Genomic DNA, 24,292 nt, shown 5'->3' with positions numbered 1-24,292 from the left:
GATCCATAGTAAATGAGACTCTGGTAAAATTTATAGTAAATCGCATAATGGTTTATCATGATGTTGTCCCATTTCCAAAGAGTGAACGAAATCACCAGGAAACTTCTTCCTATATCCAGCTATGGTTCCTTGGGGTGAGTATCCACGAGAATCGAGTTGTAATTATTTTGTATTTAATTTCTTTCCAAATAGCTAACATGATGGTTGTTCAAAGACACAACTGTTCAATGGAAGAATTTCTGTTCTTCACTTAAATGTATTAAAGATTCCTATTCAGATCTGCTGAGTTAACACCACAAAGAAGCCAACACATTAACCATCCAATCAACTTATCTAATCCATTGGAGATTCTTCTTCTTCTTTCCTAGAGTAGGGAGTATACAGTTAGCTATGAAAGCACTATGAACTATAAAGGATACAATATTTCACATAGGACAGGGTGTAACTGAGCACCCACAAGGTGGTAAGTTTCAACTCCCACTCCCCTATCAGCTGTCAAAAGGAGATATTTTGAGGCCAGTATTTCTTCACATACCTGCTTCATATGTGGTAGCGTGTGCAGTCATACTCCATGTGCTGGACCTTCTGTTTTTTGTTACCATGACTGAGAACTCATACATTGTGTTTGGTTTGAGGCCTGTTGCTGTGTAGCTGAGTGATGTTGTGTCTTCTGACTATACAAGTAGGAAATAAGCAAAGAGAAAAAAAAAATGACCTCTTAGCAATCTAGTAAATCAAGACATGTGAACAGACTATCAAGAAAGTCAGCAAAAAAACCCCAAATTTCTTTTGAAACAGCAAAAGACAGCACTGATTCTACTTCTTTTCTGTCAAGCCGTTTACATAAGCTGATTACACATCTAAAACATGATCAATAAAATTAGGTATTATGTTGTTCAAAGGGGTCGTTAGCTGATAGATTTTCCTGAGTGAGGCAAAAGGATCAGGGCCAAGACAAACTCCGCTTCCTTCGGTCAACTCCAGTTTTGGAAGCTGTCTGTTCTGAACTTAAGTTTATTTTTAATTGAAATCTGGGGATTTGGGGAGGTTAAAGTTAAATATTTGACATAGATCATCACTGTCATTGTTCACTATACTTCTAACGCACATTGTGTCTTTAAAACAGACTTTAAGGTACCAACTTTTAGTGCTTCCAGAATCTATTTAGATCTTATAAAGGAAATAGAACAAAAACAGTGTTGTGCCATGTAATTTACTTTCTTTGTGCACATTTCACATTAAAGAAACATGTAACTGCATGTAACATGTTATTGTATGTAACTGCAGCAATTGATCAGGACAGGGACACCAAATTGGATAAACACTAAAGGATTGCATTGGTGTGCGACGTGGTGTTAGTCTACCTAAGTCTTCTGAATCCATCCTCTGCCTTTTAAATAACAACCTTTAGTTATTTTAGTCAAAAGTAAATTAATTAAATTATGTCTTCATTGCTTACTCAAAGCATCAAAATGGTAATGAAGAAAAACACACTAGTCTCACAGGTAAAAGCATATTTTCCAGATGATCAGGCACATTCAAAACTGTTTATGCCTCTTATAAATATCCACTGTGCTTGATATTTAGCTCTTGGTCTTCTTCCAAACATACTCACTTCTCTTTTTATATTTATTATTTTTGTTATATATCTATGTCTTGAAATCAAGGAAAGGTCTTTTTCCCCATAGGTAGATATCACATCTACTTCTACCTTACTAGTATTGTATGGTAAATCTTTTTTTATTCTACTGTGAATCTGTCACAGATTATGGCTATGAAAATCCTACATTTTGTTACAACATCAAATAAATATTTAACTACACTAATAACATTTCCATGACGTGCCCATTCATCCTATTAAAATGATGAGCTCAGATACATTTATCAGAAGCTCTTCTTAAAAACAGCTTTTAAAATATGTGTCCTAAATAAATGTAAAAATACTTGGTATAATCAGGAGGATGGAATTCCATCAAATAAAACAAAGTAGGCAGCTTGTGTGTGTGTGTTGATGTATAACTTCAATATTTCCCTCCCACACATCATATCTAACACCTCTGAGTCTTAGGAACAGAAATAAGACAGGGGGGTGCTGGGGAGATAGCTCAATCGGTAGAGTACTTGCCTTGCAAGCACAAGGCCCTGGGTTTGATCCCCAGCACCGCAAAAAAAAAAAAAAAAAAAAAAAAAAGAATTAAGACGGGGGAATGGGAAAATGAGAAATGTTTAGCACCAGACTCTATGGTCACCACTGGCCTTTAGGTGCCCGCTAAGCAATGTAATCTTTATGTTGCAGAGTGACAGAACATTCTATACCATGCATTCACTCAGTGCTCTCTGGAAACTCATAGAAGGCTACTGCTTGTCTTACATCACTAAGACTAGAAATACTTAGGAAAATCATGGTCAGTTATTTCTGTGGATATGCAACACCCAGGTACTATCTCTCTGAGTCTCAGTTTTCTCACCTGCAAAATGGAGATAACCGGGGCACTGGGTGCATGGCAATATTTAAAGTGTGAAATAAGCCATGTCAAACAGTGCCTGGCCCAGAGTAAGTGTTAAATAAATGTCAGCTTCAATATTTCAAGCATCATCTCTGTTATATATATAATTTAGGAAAGTGTTAAACTTCGTGTTGAGTTGTATCTTGAGGAATGAGGCTGAATCTTACACAACTGTCTGTGCCCATTGGTATTCTTTGTACCATTCATGCTATATTTGATAAGCACTGCTCAACTGTCAATCAATGTGCATTTCGAATGGAGAGTCATGTAAAACAGCATGTGATTAAAAACTTTAGTAGAAAAAATTACAGAAAATTCCTCCATTTTATCAGAAAAGTCAATACAGTGTTTTGGAGAATTTAAATGTGAATTTCAGGATGGAAGCTTGATCTAGGACTAAATGATGGATAAGGGTACTTGTGTGGAAGAAGTCAGGCTGATGTCATCTGCTCATCTGGGTTCCAGATCTATTTCATCCGGGAAATTAGTCAATTATACCCTTTACCTGTGTTTTCATAAAGAAACACACACACACTTAACTATGAAGAATCTTCTTATTCATTTTAAAGTAGATGTGAATATCCACATCATATAGATGAAAAAAAAAAAAAAAAAAGCTAAATTAAGCGACAAGACATTGCAAAGCCAAAGTCAACTCTTGAGCCCAGATCATTTGATTCCATGTATTTTCTTTGCTATTGTGTATATGCCTTGTCTGCCTTATAAAGCTACTGTGGGTAAAGAGATGAAGTCATAGACAAGACTGAATTGAAAAGGACAAAGTGTAAATCAAAGCATCTATTATCACTATTTGTAAAATTTATTGTGTTTATCTCCAGTAGACCATGTGTGGTCTTCATTTGTTCTTGCTTCTCAACTTATCTAACCCTTTCTTCTAAACCTCTTCACCTCAGGGTGTAGATGTAAAATGGTGTGTGTGTGTGTGTGTGTGTGTGTGTGTGTGTGTGTGTGTGTGTGACAGGGAGGGTAATTTAAAGTCTTATGTCAGAGAAGATGATGGGAAAAGGGATAGTTTTGGGTCTCACTTTACAGGCATTGTCTGTGAGACAATAATTCCAAGACTTCAGTGCAAACCATACAACTAAAATCATTTGCCTCAAGATATTCTAGAGCTCAAAACGTTCTACAGAAAACAATCATTGTCCTTTAGAACATTTCACATTCTCTCAAAGTAACCATGGCCATTCTGTGAAATAAATGTATCTACAAAATACAGCAATTATGAGCATAAAACTTTCAAAGTGGGAAAAGTACTCTTTTAAAAGTAAACTTTAAAATGGGCAATTTATACATGAAAAGATTTTCTTAATATGCTCATGTTTTTCTCTGGTTGTCTTTTCTAACAATATTATTTTTATTTATGGTTCTATTCAGTCTTAAATCTAATACTGAAAGGGGATAGAAGCAGTACTTACAACGTATCTTATATCAATGATACTATCTAGAATTTCCTGGAGTGTTTTTTCCAGTACCTGGTCTAGCAGGGCAGCAGTACCAAAGAATGCTGCTTTTTAAATGGCTTCAAGTAAAAACTGATTTATGATGAAGTGCGAATTTTATGGCATTTAAAAATTGAAAGATGCTAGAGGCAGATCCCGCATGTCTACAGGAAGAAAGAGGCAAGCTTAGAGAGTTATTAGTGGGATTTCACTATTATCTCCAGGGTTGGAGTCATAAGTTCCCAAAGGACACTTTCATTCCCCCTAAATCACTTCCGTCTTGAGGCTGGATTAAGGGAGACGGTAGCTCAGTGGAGGCAACAGTGGATAGAAGATTGAAATTCTTCCAGAGTGCCACCAAGGTAGGTTTATCAAGAGCAGAGATAAAAGGGGGTATGAAGACACTGGAGGGCCAGGCTCGGGTCACTTGACTCCTTAGTTGCTGTGTGACATTTATGTTCTTACTTTCAAACCTTCCTTTTTCATTTCCAATCAGCATCATGTGAGACACTAAGCTTTAAATGTATTTTCACATATTATCTTACTTGAATGACTTAAGAATTCTTTCAGGTATATCCATGGAGCTGAGTGTATAACTCATTTCAAAATTCTGTGTAATATGTTAAGTGAGAATAGCTAAAACATGCTTTTATCATTCAAGATTAACTACCTCCTGGACCTATAGCCATTACAGATACACGAGGGTGCCTGGTAATCACTTGCTAATCCTCTCATTTTTGTTTACATTTGTGTGCTGTCTATATATGCTAACACAGTAACAGGTTTAGGAGGTAACATCATTGTCTCTGTAAATAACCAACTCTTTTTAGAGTTTCTGAGGTTTCCTGGTAGAGATTTGAAAGTGATAATGACAGTGCCTCAGACAGATCCCTAAGGAGCTCTTAGGAGGTTGTCAGACAACTCAGTGGCTGGTGCCTTTCCTCTTAGTTTGAGAGGATTTTCTTCTACCACAGGAGAATGTTTTCAAAGCTAAACAACAAAGTCGATGTTAATGGCTCAGAGTGCTCTCTAAGGATGTTATAAAAATACCTTCATGTTATCTATTCCCAGTTAGATTCTCTGTAGGATGGGTTTCTGTGACATTAGCAGGGTTGCCTTTGACGTCATCGAGATTCTAAATGAAAAGAAAAATACCAAAACCTATCCAGAAAAATTTCCTGGAATCCTGCTATTTTCAAAGGAAAATGATACTCCCCTGCACAGAATCCAATTATTGATACCAACCAAGCATCTGGTGCATTTCAAACAGCAGTTTGCAGCTCTTAATGCTTCCCTTTCTTACTTTAGATTTGTTTCCTAAGACCCAATGAGTCTAAACTAATTTTAGATATCGAGTCATTAAAATGTTTTCTTTTTCCAGGTATTAGAGCAGCAAAATGATTCATGAGAATACAGGAAGCATTTGAAAATAAAAATGTATCCAATAAACAACAGTTTCATTTTAAATTTCAGGCCATGAGAACTTTACCTTGTATTTGGCACTCGCAGAAAAGCTGGTTCTCCACCGGACAGTGTAAAGACGCACCTCGGATGTTTTTTGGTTCTTAGGGACAGAGTTGTCTGCCCAGCTGACCCTCACGGCCTCGTGGGTCAGGGCCACAGCCTGGACACCTACTGGTGGGAGCATGGGGGTGGAGACGTCTGGGACCGAGGTGGGGAAATCATCAAGCAGAGGATAATAATCAACGGGGTCAGTGGGGTCTGGGTTAGAAAACCCACCAAATGAAACAAACAAATAAATACACAAATAAAAGCGTTAAAAAATAAACATCAGTGGCAACACATCACAATGAGTTAAATGCATGGCAATAATGATGAAGGGGAACATGAGAAGAACAGAAAAAAATGCAATTAATTCAATCAGAAAACACATTAGAACAGTACCGTCATGTTATCAAAATAACATTTTCTATCCTTCCAAAATTTCCTTAGAGTATTTTTTTTAACCCATTTGACTATCACTTTTGGTTATCTATTTAAAAAGTCCACTTTTGTTGGAATGTTGCACATTGCTTCTTCAAGATCTTTCATAGTATTTATCAATTTATTAAATAGAGGACTTAAAATAACAAGATACAACGGTGTTTCTGATTTATTTTCTCCTGCAAAGGAAATAAGTGCTTATCAAACTCCTAAGTTTTTTTTTTTTTTTTTTTTTTGTTCTTCTCCTTCTTTAAGTTGATTAGGTTTCTTGAATGCTTTCATTATTTTTTAACTTATACCAGCATAAATATTGTTTAGGCAAGAAACAATAAAGAACAAAGCACCCTATCAGCCAGACCAACCTATATGGTTGTGACTGCACAGAGTGACCATATATATGTGGTCACTTGGATCAATTTATGTTTGATAATTAGGTTTTAGAAAGCAGCTAGGGTAGCACGTTTCCTAAGATTGCAATCCTTAAAGAAACTGTTAGAAGTGTTGACATTACCTATATTCTCCCAGAGTAATTAGCTCAGTTTTCATTCTTGGCAGGCCTTCCTATATTATACATTCTTTGTTCTGAACTTTCAAGTTCAGTGGAAAGACTACATTATTGGATGGGAAGACAAAATTAACTACCTACAGATTGATGAGATTTGCACTGAGGGATGCACGTTCTTTGATCCATAAAATAATGGGAGTCTTCAGAATGCCATATGTATTTTAATAAAGTTGTCAAAAAAAAATCCTTGCAGTTATTATTGCTGGGGAGATTACAATCACAGAAGCTTACTTTGTGGCAACAGTCATAGTCTGATTTTGAGCATTTTAACTTCTACTGAATACATTTATATTTTTTAAATTAACTTTTATATTATGGAATATGAATTCTCAATAACAACAAGAACAAAAAAAGCACAGCATAGCTCTCAAGGTAGGCATATGTTGATGCCATTCAAGAAGATGAGACCTTCTAAAATGTAGTGTCTGCAGCAGACAGATTATTTTTTTTAACAGCTAGTTCAAAGCTGAGTGGCTGGTGGTGGGCTCAGATGATGACTTCGGTTTGGCCACAGTATTTCAAACCCCTATCCCTATTCATTCACTGTGTTTTTCAATGAATTATTTAGTAGTTTACTGGTCTGTGGTCTTTGGAGAAAAATATAAAACAACACAAAAACAGAACAAAAGGAGAAAAAGAGTAAGATAGAGAAAGTGGGAAAGAGAAAGATGTAAGATTAAAATTTAATGACAAGAGCCCAGGCTTTCCATGTTTCCTTGATGTCTCTATTACAGGATCCTTTAAACCCAAATGGATTTATGGAATGAAGAAGAGGGAAAAGAAGTCAACCAGCCTCCATGAGGATCCAAGTTCTTCATCATGACCACAGAGCAGTAAAGATGTCTTTGCCAAACTAAGGCAGGCACTGCCTCACTTTTGCTGTTCTTGGTTAACTTCATGAAAATTTTATGAGGCAGGGGCAGTATTCTATGCAAATTCTTTTCTCACCTGTTCACAGTACAGAGCTACCCTCTTTATTGTTCCTTTGTTGAATCCAGTTTTGTTGATAAACATTTATTAACTCAGCCGTCTTTCATTAGTGCTACATGTAGGATTTTGAAATGTAGAAATTTGTTTTAAATAAATGGTAAGAGTCAATCTTGCTGAATTTTAGAATACATTATGATGACTATTGTTATTGAGTTTCCTTGAGTTAATTTCAGAATATTTCTCTCAGATTTCAAGCAATAGTATCTGATGCTATTTCTCTATGAACTTAAATATTCCAGAAATTTCTACCCTTGGCCAAGTTTCTTTGCTATTAAAGGAGAATAATTGTTTTTTTTCAGGGGAGCCTTTCAGTCTGCTCACGACTTCCTCTAAAGTTGTGCTAATACAATGAACACTAGTTACATGGACTATTTATGTTTAAATTAACTAAAAATAAATTTTAAAAATTTAAAAATTCACTTCTTGTGTTGTGCTAGCCAATTTCAAGGGTTCAAGAGACACAAGAGTCTAGTGTCTACCAAACTGGGTTGAGCGATTGCACAACATTTCCAACAAAACAGAACGTTCATGGATAGCAACAACTACTATAAATATATATTACACAGATTGCAAGAGTCTGTTCCCACCCTGATCAGAAACTACTTGAGTATTTGGATTTAAAACACTCTTTTGCTGCTAAATCACTCTTTTTCAGGTTTGTTTGTTTTCCCTTGCTCTCCCTGAGTGCTTTAAAAATACTGACTTTTAAGTGGCTACATTCAAAAGAGCAAATACATATTGCCTCAATACTTTTGCTAAGAAAAAAAAATCTAATCACTTTCTAATAGATATTTTGGTCAGAACCCAGAGCTTATGAATTTTCAGTCATTATTCTCAAGTTCAAAATGAACCTTAAAAACAATAGCACGATCTTACATCTTTTTACATTGGATTTCATTTTAAACATGGTAAAACAGTTGAGAATAAATAAATTCGAGCAACATACTTCATTATTGCCCCCCTTTTTATTTGCCTCCCTCCCTTCTCCAGGTTCAAGATGTCTTGTTCTTGCAACAAGAAGAAATAAAAGGCTTTATGGCAAAAATTAAACTCTTACTGCCCTTGGCCAGGTGGAACTTTCAGCAGCTTGAACACAGATATTCTCTGCCTCAGATGAGCTCCAGAGCTCACCCACATCTATGGGCACATACATGTAGAAAGCTCCAGAGCCTAATGCTTATTTTAGCTTGATGCTTTTATTGCTTTTGATATATTTTGTATTGACTTCATGTTGGCCTTTTTCCAAGGCAGCTCCTGGGAATACTCTGTAGAAGCTCAAAGACAAGATGCCTTTTACGTGGCACTATGAGACACTATGACACATTTATTGATAGAGTTTCTCTCAGAACCGTAACCTTTGATTCCGTTGATGTGTCCTTTGTTCTCCATGATGTGTGGAAACATAATGAAATAATTCTTCCACTTCTAGGGAAGGGGTATTCTTTTCCTTTAGGAAGGGTTGGCTTCCTTTCCAACCCACTACTGGTTTTTCTTTCACAAGAAAACTCATGTAATTTCCAACTTTGTTATCGCCTCACATCTGATCCATTAGGATTAGAGTCATATGAGGAAAAAGATTGTCTTATGGATCACTGGTGATTTAGAAACCACTGTGGGAATGGCACATGTTGAGAATTAAAGAACAACAGCAAATGTTAAACAGAAAGAAATTGATAATGCCTCACGTGGTTTTTTGAGCAACTTAGCTCCAGTTTATTTGAACTCTACAAATTTCACACCTATTACTTTCTGTTGGAAAACTGATTTTTACATGTCCCTTCAGAGGTCCATCCTTCTGGTCTTTAGTTTTGGTAAAAGAATAGAGCTTTGAATGACTGGACTCAGTATAACTCTGTATAGCCTGATCACAGTTTAAAGCCACCATATCAATGTGAAGCTCTTCCACATCTTTACCAGAGGCAGGAAGGAGACTCACTAAGTGAAAACACAGAAACAGTGGGAGAGTCCAAGTAGCCTGTCATCTCCCAAAGACCCCTGCTTTGAGCAGAGCAAGAGAATAAGGGGAAGGGAAAATCCTCCCCATCATGTCGCTCTTAATTTCCATTCTACTTCTCAATTTGCCTCATCGTTCTGATTCTGAAGACAACACATTTGATAGTAAATATTTTCTAGGGCCATACTTCTTATTTACCCTTTTTGAGAAGTCATGAACCCCTTTGATGACGGTTCTAAAGGTACCTATTGTCTCCAAAGATCCAGGAATATATTGACATGGGTCCCAAAATTTGCATCCCACTTTGGGCAGATCTCAGACCTTGAAACCAAAGTTCAAAGATTCAGAGAGACTGGAATAACAACTGCTCCTCATAGGAACATCTGGTTGTACACATGCACACATATGCACAGGAAATCAATAGTGATCAATAAATTTCTAGAAACCAACATGAACGATTGTAAATTCCTATGATAACTGTGTTCATGAGGCAGTCTAAGCATGGAGTTAGGGAAAAGGGGAAAACAAAGTACAGAAGTTCATATAAGTTTGGGCAGAAGCAGAAGCCACAGAATCCCAGGGAGTGTTTTCCAAGCATTCCCATCCATCTGGACTTCACACTCAGTCATTGTTTGTGCTCTCTGCTGCTTGCTGTCTCAGAGCCTTTCTTTACATGAAGGTGAAAACAGCTGACAAGTTAATGTGCCTGAGGTTCATGGGACAGAGAGGGGTAGGTTCAAGGTGTGACTTAATCAGTCACAACTCTCCTGCTTCACATCTGGGTTCCACACATAAGTCTGTTGGAGGGAGTGCGGACCTAATCTTCCAGAAGCTATGAACAGCCCCACCGGCTGCCCCTTATTCTACTTTGGAGCGACCCCAGTCTTACTAAGAAACAGCCTCCGTAGAGGGCTCAGCTCTCACCTTCTTACCTGTGCCTTTCTCAGTTTTTCTCCAACCTTTTTGCTCCTGCTTGCTGCCTTTATAATTTAACTCATATCACTATTCTAGAGGTGATGAGCCCTGGAATCAGGCAATTCCTTTCGTATCCAGAGCCCCAGGCCCTGCTGGGAGGAAGAAGCTCCCTCTGTGACTCAGCCTAGTCCAAACTAGCCCCAGGTGGTCAATTGATTCTTGTCATCTTAGTTTGAAGGTCTCTGCAGAGAAGCAAAGTGTCTATCTGAGCCTCTGGCTGCCAATTACCAGGGGTGTTCCTCCCTGAACGACCTTGATTTGAGACAAGGTGCTCAGGAGAATGAAGAATCCTATCAGGCTTCAGAACTGTGAAGCCACTGGAATGACAGAGAGAGAGGGATCTACATCTCCTATGTCCATGTGCCAGTGTATGAGCTGCCCTCCAGTTAATTCTGAAGACCAGAGGATCAAAAATCTCATGTGCATGTGTGTGCATGTGTATACACATGTACCACACACAGAAGGCTCAGAAGACAGCCATGTAATTCATTTTTAAAGTGCTTTTTCCCTTTGTTTAGTTTGTGTTTTATTTGCTTCAATGTCCCTTTGCTGTCAAACACCGCCTCCCTTGTCACTGGAGGATCAACGGTTTCAGCTCACCTGTTATCGATCTGGTGGTGGCACTTTCATAGAGAGGCACGCCTTCTCCTGCATTGTTAAAAGCTTTTAAGGAGATTACATAATGCGAACTTGACTCTAGAGAAAAACAGAAACAGTTTGAATGGGTTGATTTAGTTAGTGCACTGAATACTCAGGGTAAACATTTTCCTGCAAACAAATTTAATATAATCTATTAAGTAAACTGTGGTTTGACGATGAGTGAGCTGGACTCTGGGAAGAAGGAGGCTGATAGCCATGCAGTTATTCTACCTCCCTGAATCCCCTACCAATGGTGACTGGCAGACCAGAGAGGACAACAGGAATCCAGAGGCTGACAGCCAAACTAGGTGATGAGGTATGCCTTCAAACCCCGAGAGACAAGTGGTGTGGGCAACCAACCAATAGCCCTACCTCCCCTGGTTTTCTGCATTTATGTAAAAGAAATTGAAGGCAAGCATCAAACCTGACATCAGGATAATCCTAAAATAACAGTCAGGTCGTTCTGGCAGGTTCAGCAGAAGAGTTTGAGAAGAGCAAGTATAAACACTTGAGTCTGACCTATAAAGTCTCCTCTTCAGACAGTGCAAAAACTGTAGGGAAACTACTAGAAATAGATTCAAAATCTGAGTATGAACAGTGTAACAGGAATGGAAAAGAAAGTCCAGATGAAAGTAGAAGAGAGGGAAAGCCACAGACGCTCTGAAAACAAACTTCCGGTTTTGGTGTGTGTCCTGACTGGCAAGCTTTTCCGTAAAGGGCCCAGACAGTAGCTATTTTAACGTTGAGGATGACTTTGTGTCTCTCACATATTTACTCTGGGTCATCTGTGTCCCACTCTTCAAAATGTGGAAACCATACTTAGTTTGGTGACAACAATACAAAAAAGGAAGTGTAGGCCTGGTTCCACCAATGGCCTACAGTTTGCTCAGTCCTGGTCTAGCAAAAGCAAAAGGGAATGGACCTTTGATATTTAGAAAAACTACTTGAATTTCTAGAAGGCTGGGAAACAACTCATATCAATGTGAGCAACAAATACTTCTTGTGGTAAAAATTCCTTACAAAGGTACCATAAGGGATACAAAGAGGATGATATTCCCACAGACAAGATGACACACAAAAAGGACCAAAGCTGGGAGTGGGGGCACATGCCTGTAATCTCAGCAACTTGGGAGGCTGAGGAAGGAGGATCACAGATTTGAGGCCAGCCTCAGAAATTTAAGGAGATCTTGTCTCAAAATAGAAAATGAAGGGGACTGGGGAATGTGGCTCAGGGGTTGGTTGCATGGTCCTGTGTTCAACCCCTAGTACCAAAAGAAAAAAAAAAAAAATCAAAAGTAGAACAAAAGTATACAAGAAAAATAGATCAAAACAACAGTTTTCTATTTCAGAATAAATTAAACAATTAAGGAAATAATGTCAGATGTGAAAGAGCAATAAAAATCAGAAAGAGAAAAACTCAAATTGAGATGGCATAACTCAAGATGAAACTGTATTTAAGTGGAAGAATTAACCTTAGAAATAAGGGAAATGATAGACAAAGTAAACACAACATGTAGGAAAAAAGTGAAGAAAGAATAAAAATGGATTTGGGAAGAATTGACAAATATGAAAGTTTAGAATGAAAATCCAGGACACAGGTAAAAGAAATCCTTGAAGAAATAGAGAAAATAGAACAGATTATGGAGTGAACCTCTGAAACCATTGGCCAAAATAACATTTTCCCCCTTAAAAGTTGCTTTTGTCAGGTATTTTGTTCACAAGAGCAAAAAAAAAAAAAAAAAAAAAAAAAAAAAAAAAAAAAAAAAACATTAAGTGAAGAACAAACTGAACATACTTAAAGATAACCTATCAAATACACTAATTTATAGACATATTTTAAATAAAAACAGGTCATTTCTGAGATTGACAGAGGAACAAATTGCTATCTGAAAAACTAGTGAAGAACCAAGCATTTATAATGTCTTTCTCAAATAAAATCTACCAAGATGCAACCAAGCAGCATACAATGGAAAACATCACCCTGTAACATAACTAGTTAACAAATAAATATTGAATAACAGAAGTAGAATATTACTATTTTGAAGCCCCAATGAATGAACAGATCTATGCATTAAGCTTTAATAATTTCTAAGATAAAGATACTCAGACACTAGGTACTTCAGGATGAAAGAACACACTACCCTCTCAAATCCTGCCAAAAGGATCAAATCTCCTTCGTTTGATCAAGCCTCTGGATTCAAATGCCAATTTGCAGCAAACAGAGCAAAGAAGAATGTTGAACTCTAAGTTAAAATCACTCATTAAGCTATGCATGTGCGGCATGGGGTTTATGCACCTGGGTTTTATATCACAATAATAAAAATAATGTGAAATGAGTGTGTTTATCTCTCATGGTGATCTCTGAACATTGATTAGGTGGATTTTTCTTCACATAATTAATATGTGACATAAATATTAGCGTTAAAAATATTGGTGTTCTAAGCCACAATGGCCCCCCAATATAGCAAGATGTCTAAAATAAGATTACATCTAATATACTCAAAGCCTTCCATACAATGAATTGCTTCTCCTCCAAAAGAGAATATTTCTTTGTGTGTGTGCATGTTCTCAAACTAGTTTACTAATAAGAAAGTAATCAATCAACAAATGATTCAAGACTACTTGCAAACTTGCATTTCTGTTATCAGGATACTAACTTAATCCTGGATAGAGAAAAGAAAAAAAAAAAAACACTACATAAATACTAAATAAAATTAAGTACTAAACATAATTGGGGGGTAGCAGGGGTAGGAGAAGAATAGAGGAACTTTGGGTTGTGTAGAGGGAAATGTGGATGGAACGGGTGGAGGAAGAAAAGATCTAGATTGAGATGGATATTATTACCCTGTACACATGTATGATGACACAAATGGTGTGAATCTACATTGTGTACAACCATAGAAATGAAAAGTTGTACCCCATTAGTGTACAAAGAATCAAAATGCAGTAAAAAAAAAAAACAAAAAAAACCTAAGTAATAAAGTGTGTGACCAGCAAAACACTTCTCTAGTACCACAAATATTCATTCTAGTTATCACAGTAGAGACTAGGTCTGATTTCGAACATACGATTCATCTTCACAATGACAATATGAACATTTATATTAGGTTTAAACCTAATGAAATATGAAATTGTTTTCTGTGGTTCAAGTTCTATTGTATTTATCTAGGATTTATCAAGGGAGCAAGAAGGAGGTCAGGAATTTCAAGCTCAAATGCTTAGGAGCTAGGGTTCTTTTTGTTTTTTAGATTAGTTTTTTTCTTTTTTAATGAAAAAGAGATAGAGGTGGAAAAGAAGGAGGAGGAGGAAGAGGGGAGAGACAGAGATTTGGCCATCGTGCATGGAACCCAGTGGAGCAGAAAGACTTCTAGAAAATAGTGAAGTAAACTGCTCTTCAGGCCTTAGATGCTAACAGCATGAGAAAGGCAGACCAGTGTTGGCAGGTTTTCTGGAAGTCTAGATTTTTATGTGAAATTGGCCCATTTTTAAGTGTTGGTAGAGAATTCAAACAAACAAAAAACAACAACAAAACACCTGCACTAACAAAACAAAATACAAGGCTTGACTGAGTCCAGGCCTGCTGTGCTTCGGGTGCTGAGCGTGCCCTGAAGGTCCACATGTAAGACCCGGTCACAGGTGACAGTACCGGAAGTGCTGCGGACCTTGAAGAGTGAGGCCTTCTGGGAAGTCCCAACTGGAAACATCCATGACAGGGACACCGGTTCCCTGCTCTCTCTTCCTCTTGGCTCCTGGTTCCAGGTGTAACTCCCTGCTGGCTCCTGCATACACAGCCACCACTGCTAACCACACCCTGAGGTGATGCAGTCAAGGCATGGACAATGAGCAGGCGCTAGGAGCAGGCGCTTTGCCCTTTGAGCTCTTTGCTGCCTGGGGTATTTTGTTGTAGTAACACAAAGCTGACTTGTGCACAGGCCTGAGGCCGCTAGCTATAAGCTCAGTGAGATTCCTACAAACACAACCACATGCAAACATTCATACAGGTATGGAAAATGGAGACTGAACATTTCTTAGTTGAGATGCCAGCCATAAAATCATCAGTGACAAATTAGAAACTTTATACTACCTGCTAAGTGATATGGATATAAAACAACCAAAGGGTGTTCATTTAAGCAAGGAGATTGGATATAGTACTATTTTGTATTCACATCTTCAATTCAGAAGAGAATTCAGAGTTAAAAATGTCTTCCCTGATAGGGAGTTTTGAGTTCCAACTGAGGGTTAACAGAGGTCATTCACAGGTTCTCAGCTGAATTCATACCTCCACCTGTCCATCCTCACCTCCAGTTGTCTGGTTCATGTCCCCTTGAACACTACACTGTGCTAAAGCTTCTGTAGCATTACACTGTTACTGGTTTTCAGTTTTTCGGAGTGCATATTATTTCTCATTGAAAAGAAAAAAAAAGAAGAGGAAACATATTTTAACTGATTCATTCTCACTATACCAGATTGAATTTGCACCTCAGTCTCAACGTCAACCATTGTGTCTCACCTGGCTACTCCATGACTCCTCAGCCCTATTCACCATTTCTTTACCATCCTACCCCTATAAGTGGGAGGTCACTGTCACTCCAAAGCAGACTCTTCCTAGATGACTAAATCTCTAGTCATCCAAGTGAAGCTAATTCTTTCACTTGATGTCTAACCATGGTATAAGGTGAGCTGACAAGGAACCATGTACTAGCTGTTAGGTTACACGAATTAAACAAATCACAAGATTCTAAAAATCCCAACTATGCTATGCATATCTTAGAGGATCAACTTTAAATTTAAATAAGAGGTGATAGTGGCTTAGCCTTGGGAAAAGTAAACACATATGTAATGGAATTGAAATGGTCGAAGAATATTGCCAAGAGTTAGAGAGGGTCTTGGAGACATTTTTGTCCAGTATTTTCCTTTTGTCAATCAGCACTCTGAGACTCAGGTCAGTACCCTGAGTTTTTAAAAGGAACACAGAAGTACCTAGAGCAGAGGACAACCCACAATCCCTTTCCTGGCCTTTCTGGGGAGCTTTCCTTTGTTCTCTTCATACTCCACCTCCCCACTCCTGTCTTTTGAGCTCACTCTGGCTGCTATTGCATTGTGTGTGCTTTGGTGAAACTGGACCTACTGAGGAAACAGGACTTTTATTTCCTTCCCCCATTAAGCTTGACCCTATACTACATCAGCCTGAAAAACAATAAAAAATGTTATTTATTTATTGGTTAGCTAGTGAACAGTGGGTTACATTGGTTTGATCCCCTTATATTTTGACGGAGCCACCTTCTTTGAAATGTGTCTTGGGTTGGGGTAGCTGAATAGAAAGTGAACTGGGAGCTCTAGAGGAAGGTAGTTTCCTGTTCTTAAGAAGAGTGCAATTTCCTAGTTTATCACTAGAGGGCAATGTGGAACTATTTTCCTGCACATGCTCAGAGCTCTTAAACTTTGAAAACCAGTAAATCACTAAAGAATTACCTAGAATTGCTCCCTCTATAGAAGCATCAAATCAGTTAAACATATTTAGTATTATCATAATGAATTCCAAATGAATTAATCATTAATTATGGTCAGACCTCATTGTTCAGGAATATACTTAATGACAATTATGATAGTAAATTTATTTTTTTGGATTCGTTGAAATGTTGCAGAAATGTAGGCTTGAAAAATTTATCAATTGTCTCTAAAGAATAAAGAGCAGCATTATTTTCTTATTTGAATTCACTATGATTGAACCATACTGGAATAATTTGGATTTGGGTGGATATTCTACATTTCTAATTTCTGATAAGATTTTTATCCTTATTTGGCCAATCCTTCTTACAGAAACATATTCATTTGGGATAAAAGAGAGTGAAGATATGCTTGATAACTCTGAACATCCAAAATAGATGATTCTTGGCCAGTGTTGCCTGTGTAGCCAGGAGAAAAGGGAATAAATGCAAGTTTATTGATTACAGGCTGTTGTAAAGAACAAGGAAAGGGTAATCAGGAGAAGGCTTGGTTCTCCATCCCCAGAGACCTGGTAGGTAAGAGAACCATTATTCTAAGAGTCAACAAGAGTCTTCCCTGAAGGTAAGAGAAGAGTGCTGCTCTCTGGGGTTGAGAGAATGAATCACGAGACCTGCAGAAGTTCCTCAAAGCTAGACCAAGATGCTGTACTTGGTAATGAGAGCCAGTGGGAAGGACATCGTTATTTTTAATTAATATTTTGTGTGAATGTAATGCCAGTAGCATGTGCCAGATTGACAGCCCACAGTCTTTTATTCATTACAGATTATGTTCTTTACTCAGTGGTCCCATCCATGCCAAGTGCTTGTCCAGGCCCAGGATCCACATCCCTGAGTCCTCGTCCCTCTGTTAACACTGCCAGCAAGTCAATTAGAGAAAATTAGAGTGGTAGCTGTCTCCTAATGCAAACACCTGCTCATTGCCACAAACCAGGGCTGCCACATCCACAGAACAGAGGCCACTGGATCACTGTCAGATGCTAACTGTTACTGGACACCTTTGACCCCAATGGGCCTGAACTGTTTAATTAAGTGTAATGGGTGGAGAGCAAATACAGCTGATGGCATTGATCTCTTAAAAGGATGAGCAATTCATATTTGAGGAAGATGCAATTTATGTAACATGTTCAGCTCTACTTCATTACATATACCCCTTTGTAAATTCAATTAATAGTTAATTTAGTCATTAATCTAATATGAATTTTCTTTTTTTCTTCCTTTTCTGGAAACACTGTCCAAATAATGGTCAGCTTGTAATATGATTTGCTCATTAATCAGTCTTGCAGACACCAGCCACTCTCCTAGTCAGTAGGAAAAGTATTTGAGTCTGAGGAAGAAGTATAAAGATAAGTTTTCTTTAATCCTCTTAGGTCCATTACCAGGATGAAAAATAGGTAAAAACAAACTTATAAAAAGAAATGTTTCTATGCTCAGCAGATGGAAGGAGCTTTACAAATATTTGTTGAATTGATGAATGAATGAGACATAAAAAGGCTAAATTACTGACTACAGGTCAAATAACAAATCATTTTGAACATAGAACTCAGAATTCTTGATCCTAAACTGTACCTCCTGACATATCTGTGGGTTTATGGGAAATGGATCCAAAGACATGATGCGACATTAATTTCTCTCACTTGCACATTCATAATCAAGTTCTCTTCATCCACTTATAAATGATCACTGATTATCTTCTGTGTGTAAGACATGATGTTTTAGTCAGCTATTTCACTGCTATGACTAAGAATCTGACCAGCACAACTGTAGAAGAGAAAAGGTTTATTTGAGGGCTCATGGTTTCAGAGGTCTTAGTCCATGGAAGGTCACCTCCATTCCACGAGGCTTGAGGTGAGACCGTACACCATGGCAGGAGAGAGTGGCAGAGGAAGCAGCTCACATCACTGGTGATGAGGAAGTAGAGAGAGTCTCAACTCTTTAGGTACAAAACATATACTCCAAAGCCACACCCCAATTCCACCTCCTCCAGCCACACCCTACCACTTCAATTAATCCCTGATGGGATTTTAACTGATTGGGTTAAAACTCTTACAACCCAATCATTTCTCCTCTGAATCTTCCTGCATTGTCTCACATGTGAACTTTCAGAGGACACCTCGCATACAAACCATAACACATGGTTACATCTTTTTTCTAGGGCATATACATATTTTATCCTCCACCCATCCCCCAACTAAAGCACAAAACTTCTTATTTTCTCTGAAAAAAATCTGTTAATGAAAAATGTTGGAGGAATCAGAGCAAAGTGTTCTGGAATCTGAGAGGCTTTGTGGTGTGGAGATGATGTCAATATTGCTGAATCCTATGATGAACAGAGTCTGAAGGAAAAGGGTGGATAAAAATGGCAGGGAACAGTGTTTACAGTGTGTGCATTTTGGAGTTAAAATCTGAAGACAATGGTAGCAACTGCTCTTCTTCCTCCTCCACCTCTTTCTTCTCTGCATTCTTTTCCTGTTCTCCTCTCACCCTCAGTAGTAATATTTGTTGGATGCCTACCACACAGTTCTTATTTAATCTTTACCTCAATTTATTGTGTGCCACAGGAGAGCTATTCAACTGACACATAATAATTATACATATTTAAGGTGTATCATGATGCTTCAACACATGGATACATTAGGTAAAGTTCAAAACAGAGTAAACATAACTATTTCCTCAGGCATTTATCATTTCTTTATGGTGGAAGCATTCCGGTTCCTTTCTTCTAGATTTTTCCAGAAATGTGGTACATTTTATCTCTATTGTCACCCTACTGTACAAAGGAATACCAGAGATTCTTTCTCCTATACCTATAAATTAGGGAGGGAAGGATGGGGAAAGGTTGATCAATGGGCAATCCATATTTCCTGAATGAATAAATGAAGGATGACCACGTTCTTTTAATAGCTAAGGGGTAGAATGTTGAATTACAAAGCTCAGGCTCTAGCCTCTGTACTTCCTGACTTTTATTGAATAAAAGATGCTGGGTCGAACAACATTTTGAACAAGTGTTAAACTATACTTTTAGGGATTGATTTCCCTAGAAGTACACAGTCCAGGAGAACAGAAAGGTGTTGAATGTAGGAACACTCCAGAGACTATTGTAATTGCCTAGACAAGGGTCATAAGAACCTGAACTGAGGTGCTGCAGCAAGAATGAAGAGCAATCAGTGATTGCAACATGATCTGTGGATCTATTGGAGGGACAGTGGAGAAAGGAACAGAGAGACAATGGTTTCTAGATTTTCACCCTGGTAGTATGATGACATTATGACCAAGACTAGGAAGCCTGTCACATTTGCATTAGGGAGAGAAAGCTCTCATAGATACAGACAACTGACTTTCTTGGGTTCTGATCACTGTGTAAAGATTGTAAACAAGGAATTTCTTGCAGCCCAGCATGCTTTTTATTGAGTCATGAGATAGCAGTGCATCTACTACAAGCTCTTCTAAATAATTGCATCTCTATTTTCTCCACTAGTGGTCATGAGTTATTCAGGCTTCAGATAATCTACTTTGAGTTGTATCCTCCACTTTGGTGAGGGAGACCAAATTTATGTAGTTCTTCTATTATATTTAGGAAAAGCAAACCCTTTTGTGTGTGCTGTGCTTTGATATTAAAAGCAATATTTTTATCAATCATCTCTATAGTGTTACAAAGCAGTTGGTGCAGGAATGATTTGCCCCCATTTTAGAAATGGGGAGAGAATGAGGGGCTGGTTGCATATCATCTCAGTGAGGTGAGATCTGAGTGCCTCGTGTGTGCTCAGGTGTGCACCTCTAGAGTGTCAGGATGAGAAGGTCTGGGTTTTCTCTGAACAATGCTGCAGAGCAGATCTTAGTCACCAATTAAAGCCAAATAAACACTCCTCGCCTGCTTCAGTGGGTGTGGTGTGCTTTGGCAGACAGCCCTCACAGTCAGAGAAACAACTGAGTAAATGCTCAGATTACAAAACACTAAATGTGGCTTACAAATGGGGCACTTAATAAAACCATTTCTCAGCAAAGCTTTCCATGAGGAAATTAGCTGGAGACAATATAACCAAACACACAGGCTTCCTCTCTTTGCTCACATTTCTTTTTAAAAAAATGAATTAAATATAGAACAAGTCAGGAATACTGTTGGACCATCAACAGTAAAATACAGTATTTGTATTTTGTAAAAAATACAAACTGTTCATTTAATTCAAGTAAACAAAGTATCACCCCCAGTTCAAAATATCAGTTAGACTGACCACCTAGCATAAACACAATACAGGAAAATGAATTTTTGTTAGGAGCTAAAAGGGGAAGCATGTCTTTTTTCACATGCTCGCCACCCCTCTTCCCTTCCCCTTTCTCCTACTCTGGTCTCATTGCCTTGATTTTTCCTTTGGGTTTCTGGGATGTGGGAAGGGAAGGAGGAAGTAGAAGAACATAGAATGGAGAAGACAGGAAGAGAGAGTGGCTGGGAAGGGAGCCTGGGTGCAGCCTAAGGACAAGAGTCCTGGCTCAGGGCACTGGCTGCGCCAGATGCCAGCTTCCAAGGGTTTTCTGCACTTGTCCTCATGGGAACCTGAAGGTGGGACAGTGATTGTCCCCATTCCAGAGATGAGAAAGCTGTAGGGCTCATTAAACAGCAGTGCTTGAGTTCAAAGGCAGGCTGTCCTAATTTGCAGTGTGCCCAAAGTCACCGGAGGATAAGGATTAATATGGCAAGGTCAGGGGGCCCTGAGAGGTTTGCACTCTTCCACAAGTGGATACGATGACACAAGACAGAAATAACTTGGGGACTTCACCATGCCTCACTTTATACAGAATTCAAATTACTTCCCTTTGTAGTACATATACCAACATCACATAAACACCATTCCAGATGTCACATCACAGCATAGAGTACACATTCTGGTGACAATCATTTTACACTTGGGTCTTGTCTTTTCACTCAACAAGTGACTGAGACTGTGAGTGTGTGTGTGTGTGTGTGCTCATGAGCACAAGCCTGTGTGTACTGAATTGCTTCCTCTAACCACTGCCTTCTCTGGCTAATGGGAATGCTATCAATCACCCGGGGTTCAAGGAGACCACCACACTCAAGGAACATGCTACCTTCACACATATTTGTGTATTTTCTTATAATCACAGTTTTCATTTCCTCCTGTACTATTGCTTTCTGCATCATCCTCAGATGAAGTCCCATTTACGGCAGCCTACCTAGTACTATAAAACAATACTGTCCCTATCATTAGTTGGGATGATATAAACACCCAGCGTGTGCTCTGTCTAATGTGGTAGATATTAGTCACAACAGCTGTCATGCACTTGGAATATGAGTAGCACAATGGAAGAACTGTTTGGTTCCATTTCATAAAATTTTTATTAATTTAGAGAACCACAGATGGACAGTGGCTTCCAGTTTGCACAGCACACCTAGGGAGCAGCTCTGCTCACCTCTCTATCCCATGGTGCCCCACAGTTGCTAAGGCCTGCGGACAATGCCAAGGGCAGATGAAGCAGATTCAACATGATGCCTTCCTGCTGCTGCTTCTCTTCAAATGGGAAGTAATTTCTTCAAGTATACATACCATGGCCTTACAGTGAGTCAAAGATTAATAGACTGCATATATATACTGTACTTGAAAATAACAAAAATAAGCCATTTGCTTTACATTTGATCTCACATATACATCCTAATTATTCTCATCCCCATGGCAACGAGATTGCCTCAACTGATGATACTTTCAAGCACTCATGGTTATAGTTCTGTGCTCTAAAATTTGGAGTTCTTGCTCATTAGAATATATGCTCAGGAAAATATGACTAGATGGAAAAAACTTTGTTAATAATGGAAAAAGCACATTAAATTAATGATAATTCTGAGGTGGCTATAAAATGGAACTCATTTTTAACCTTGCGCTTTAATAAAACATGACAAAATGAAGTTGGAATAATTATGCAAGAATAAAGACCCAGTAAAAGTAATAACTACCAGTAAGAAATGGCAAGAAAAATATATCATTAAGTCACATCATCATACATAAGTATAACCTAAGTTTTCACAGAAATCAACTAGCTTGGTTTATTTTGAGAGAATGGTTGGGAGAGGGACAAAAAAGAAATTAAAAGAAAATGAGATAGACTTTACATTAATTGAGCCAGTAAGCAACTTAATGTTAGCATTAGTAGCAATGCTCAGTAGATTCTTAGATAAAATTTGTAGTAAAAAATATTGTCAAGATGAGGAAACCAGGCAATCAAAACACAAAAGACTATGAGTCTGGAGAAAATATACTGACACACCATTATTGGCATGTATTTGGATTTTAATAGAGAATTTTGTGAATTACTGCCTTAAACTGCCCTATATTTTACAGAGTTGTGTGTTTGGAAATTTTCCTAAAATATGACAAATGAAATTAATGACTTTTCCAGTTGTGAGTAGACAAATGTTTTACTAGGTTAAATTTTCTTCAGCTTCATGTTTAGTTGGAACTGAAAAGAAAAATATAACCAGATGAGAACATACAGACACAGAAAGTTAAAATGAGCTACAAACCTAGAAAGTGGTATGGCATAAGTGAATTCAGAGGGCCCTTGGCTTATGGGGGTTTCACAGAGCTTTTAAGGTCAAGACTTATAAGGAGAGAGTTATTTCAGATTTCTCCCTGAGAGGTTAAGAGAGTGGAAAGTCAGTGGGAGCTGGGATTAGAAACACCTACATTACAAATAAATTTTCAGCTATTTAGAAGATGCATATTCCTGAGAAATTTTCTTAACTCCTCTAAGATCCATGTTTGTTTTTCTTCTTTAACTGGAAGTATGAATTGTATTACCACTATTTAAGATATATACTATTGCTTTATTTTAAAATAAGTAAATACCAGGCTGACATTGACTAGATGGTATTTGTTTTATCATCATGACATATTTTTAATACACTTCTTAAACTATTCACTATGGATCTTATTAAAGTTTTGTTCACTTAGGTTTTTAGGGTCCTAACTTTCTCACTGATACCTACTATTTAATTGATTGATTGAGTGCTGGTACTGAACCCAGAGCCCAATGCATGCCAGGCAATGTCTCCAGCACTGAGCTACATACATCCCAAAACCTCTCGTCTTTTAAAAGCCTCTGAAAATCATCGTACTAGTCTGTACATATGACCAATGATACATTTCTTTCACCTCTTCCTTGCCTATACACTAACATTGAAAATCACTGTTCCTTTATCACTTTGTGAATTACAAGAGGAAAAATAACTGTGATTCTCATTAAGTAAGATTTCTTTTTCTGATAGTCTCCAGTCCCACTCCTTTGAAAACAGTAAACTAAGATTATACTTCTTACAAGATTACTGGGTCCTGGAATAACTTATAAAAACAGATATGTCTCTGGGCTTTACTCCCAACTGTTTGGAATACATTATTTAAGGGAGGAGTAAAGCTTGAAACATTGCAAATAGGGAGATGATCTTGCCACTCCATTCTTAAACCTTTCTTTTTTTTTTTTTTTTTTTTTAACCAGAATTGTTACTTTACAGCTTGTTGCTCATCTTATTTTTAAGAGTTGTCCTTGAGTTACTCTTGGTTATTTTCTTGAATTAAATTCACCAATAAAATTTTTCCATTGGAAAAGGAATTCAAAAGAATGTGCTATAATTTCTAGAAGGCTGTCCCAACAATGATTTTCAAAAGAAACAGTAAACTGCAGTATCATTGGAACAAATGTTTTATAGTCTATGCAAACAACTCAGATTAGGCAAAACTGAGTTATTT

At 37.8% G+C, this 24,292-nt stretch overlaps 1 protein-coding gene across 2 annotated transcripts in view; it reads right to left on the bottom strand.

Moving 5' to 3' along the window:
• The window catches only part of DCC (DCC netrin 1 receptor), a 1,229,995-nt gene that overhangs the window by 153,924 nt on the left and 1,051,779 nt on the right, over positions 1 to 24,292 (bottom strand). For both annotated transcript variants that reach the window (XM_079109018.1, XM_079109019.1), the window contains exons 16-18: positions 10,996 to 11,091; positions 5,457 to 5,689; positions 536 to 674 (exon numbers count right to left, since the gene is read on the bottom strand). In XM_079109018.1, the coding sequence (XP_078965144.1) occupies positions 536 to 674; positions 5,457 to 5,689; positions 10,996 to 11,091 (468 nt within the window). The remainder of the gene's footprint in view (positions 1 to 535; positions 675 to 5,456; positions 5,690 to 10,995; positions 11,092 to 24,292) is intronic.

The sequence above is a fragment of the Sciurus vulgaris genome, assembly GCF_902686455.1.
Source record: "Sciurus vulgaris genome assembly, chromosome: 13".
Lineage (NCBI taxonomy): Eukaryota > Metazoa > Chordata > Mammalia > Rodentia > Sciuridae > Sciurus > Sciurus vulgaris.
This window is presented reverse-complemented; position numbering and strand designations above follow the sequence as displayed.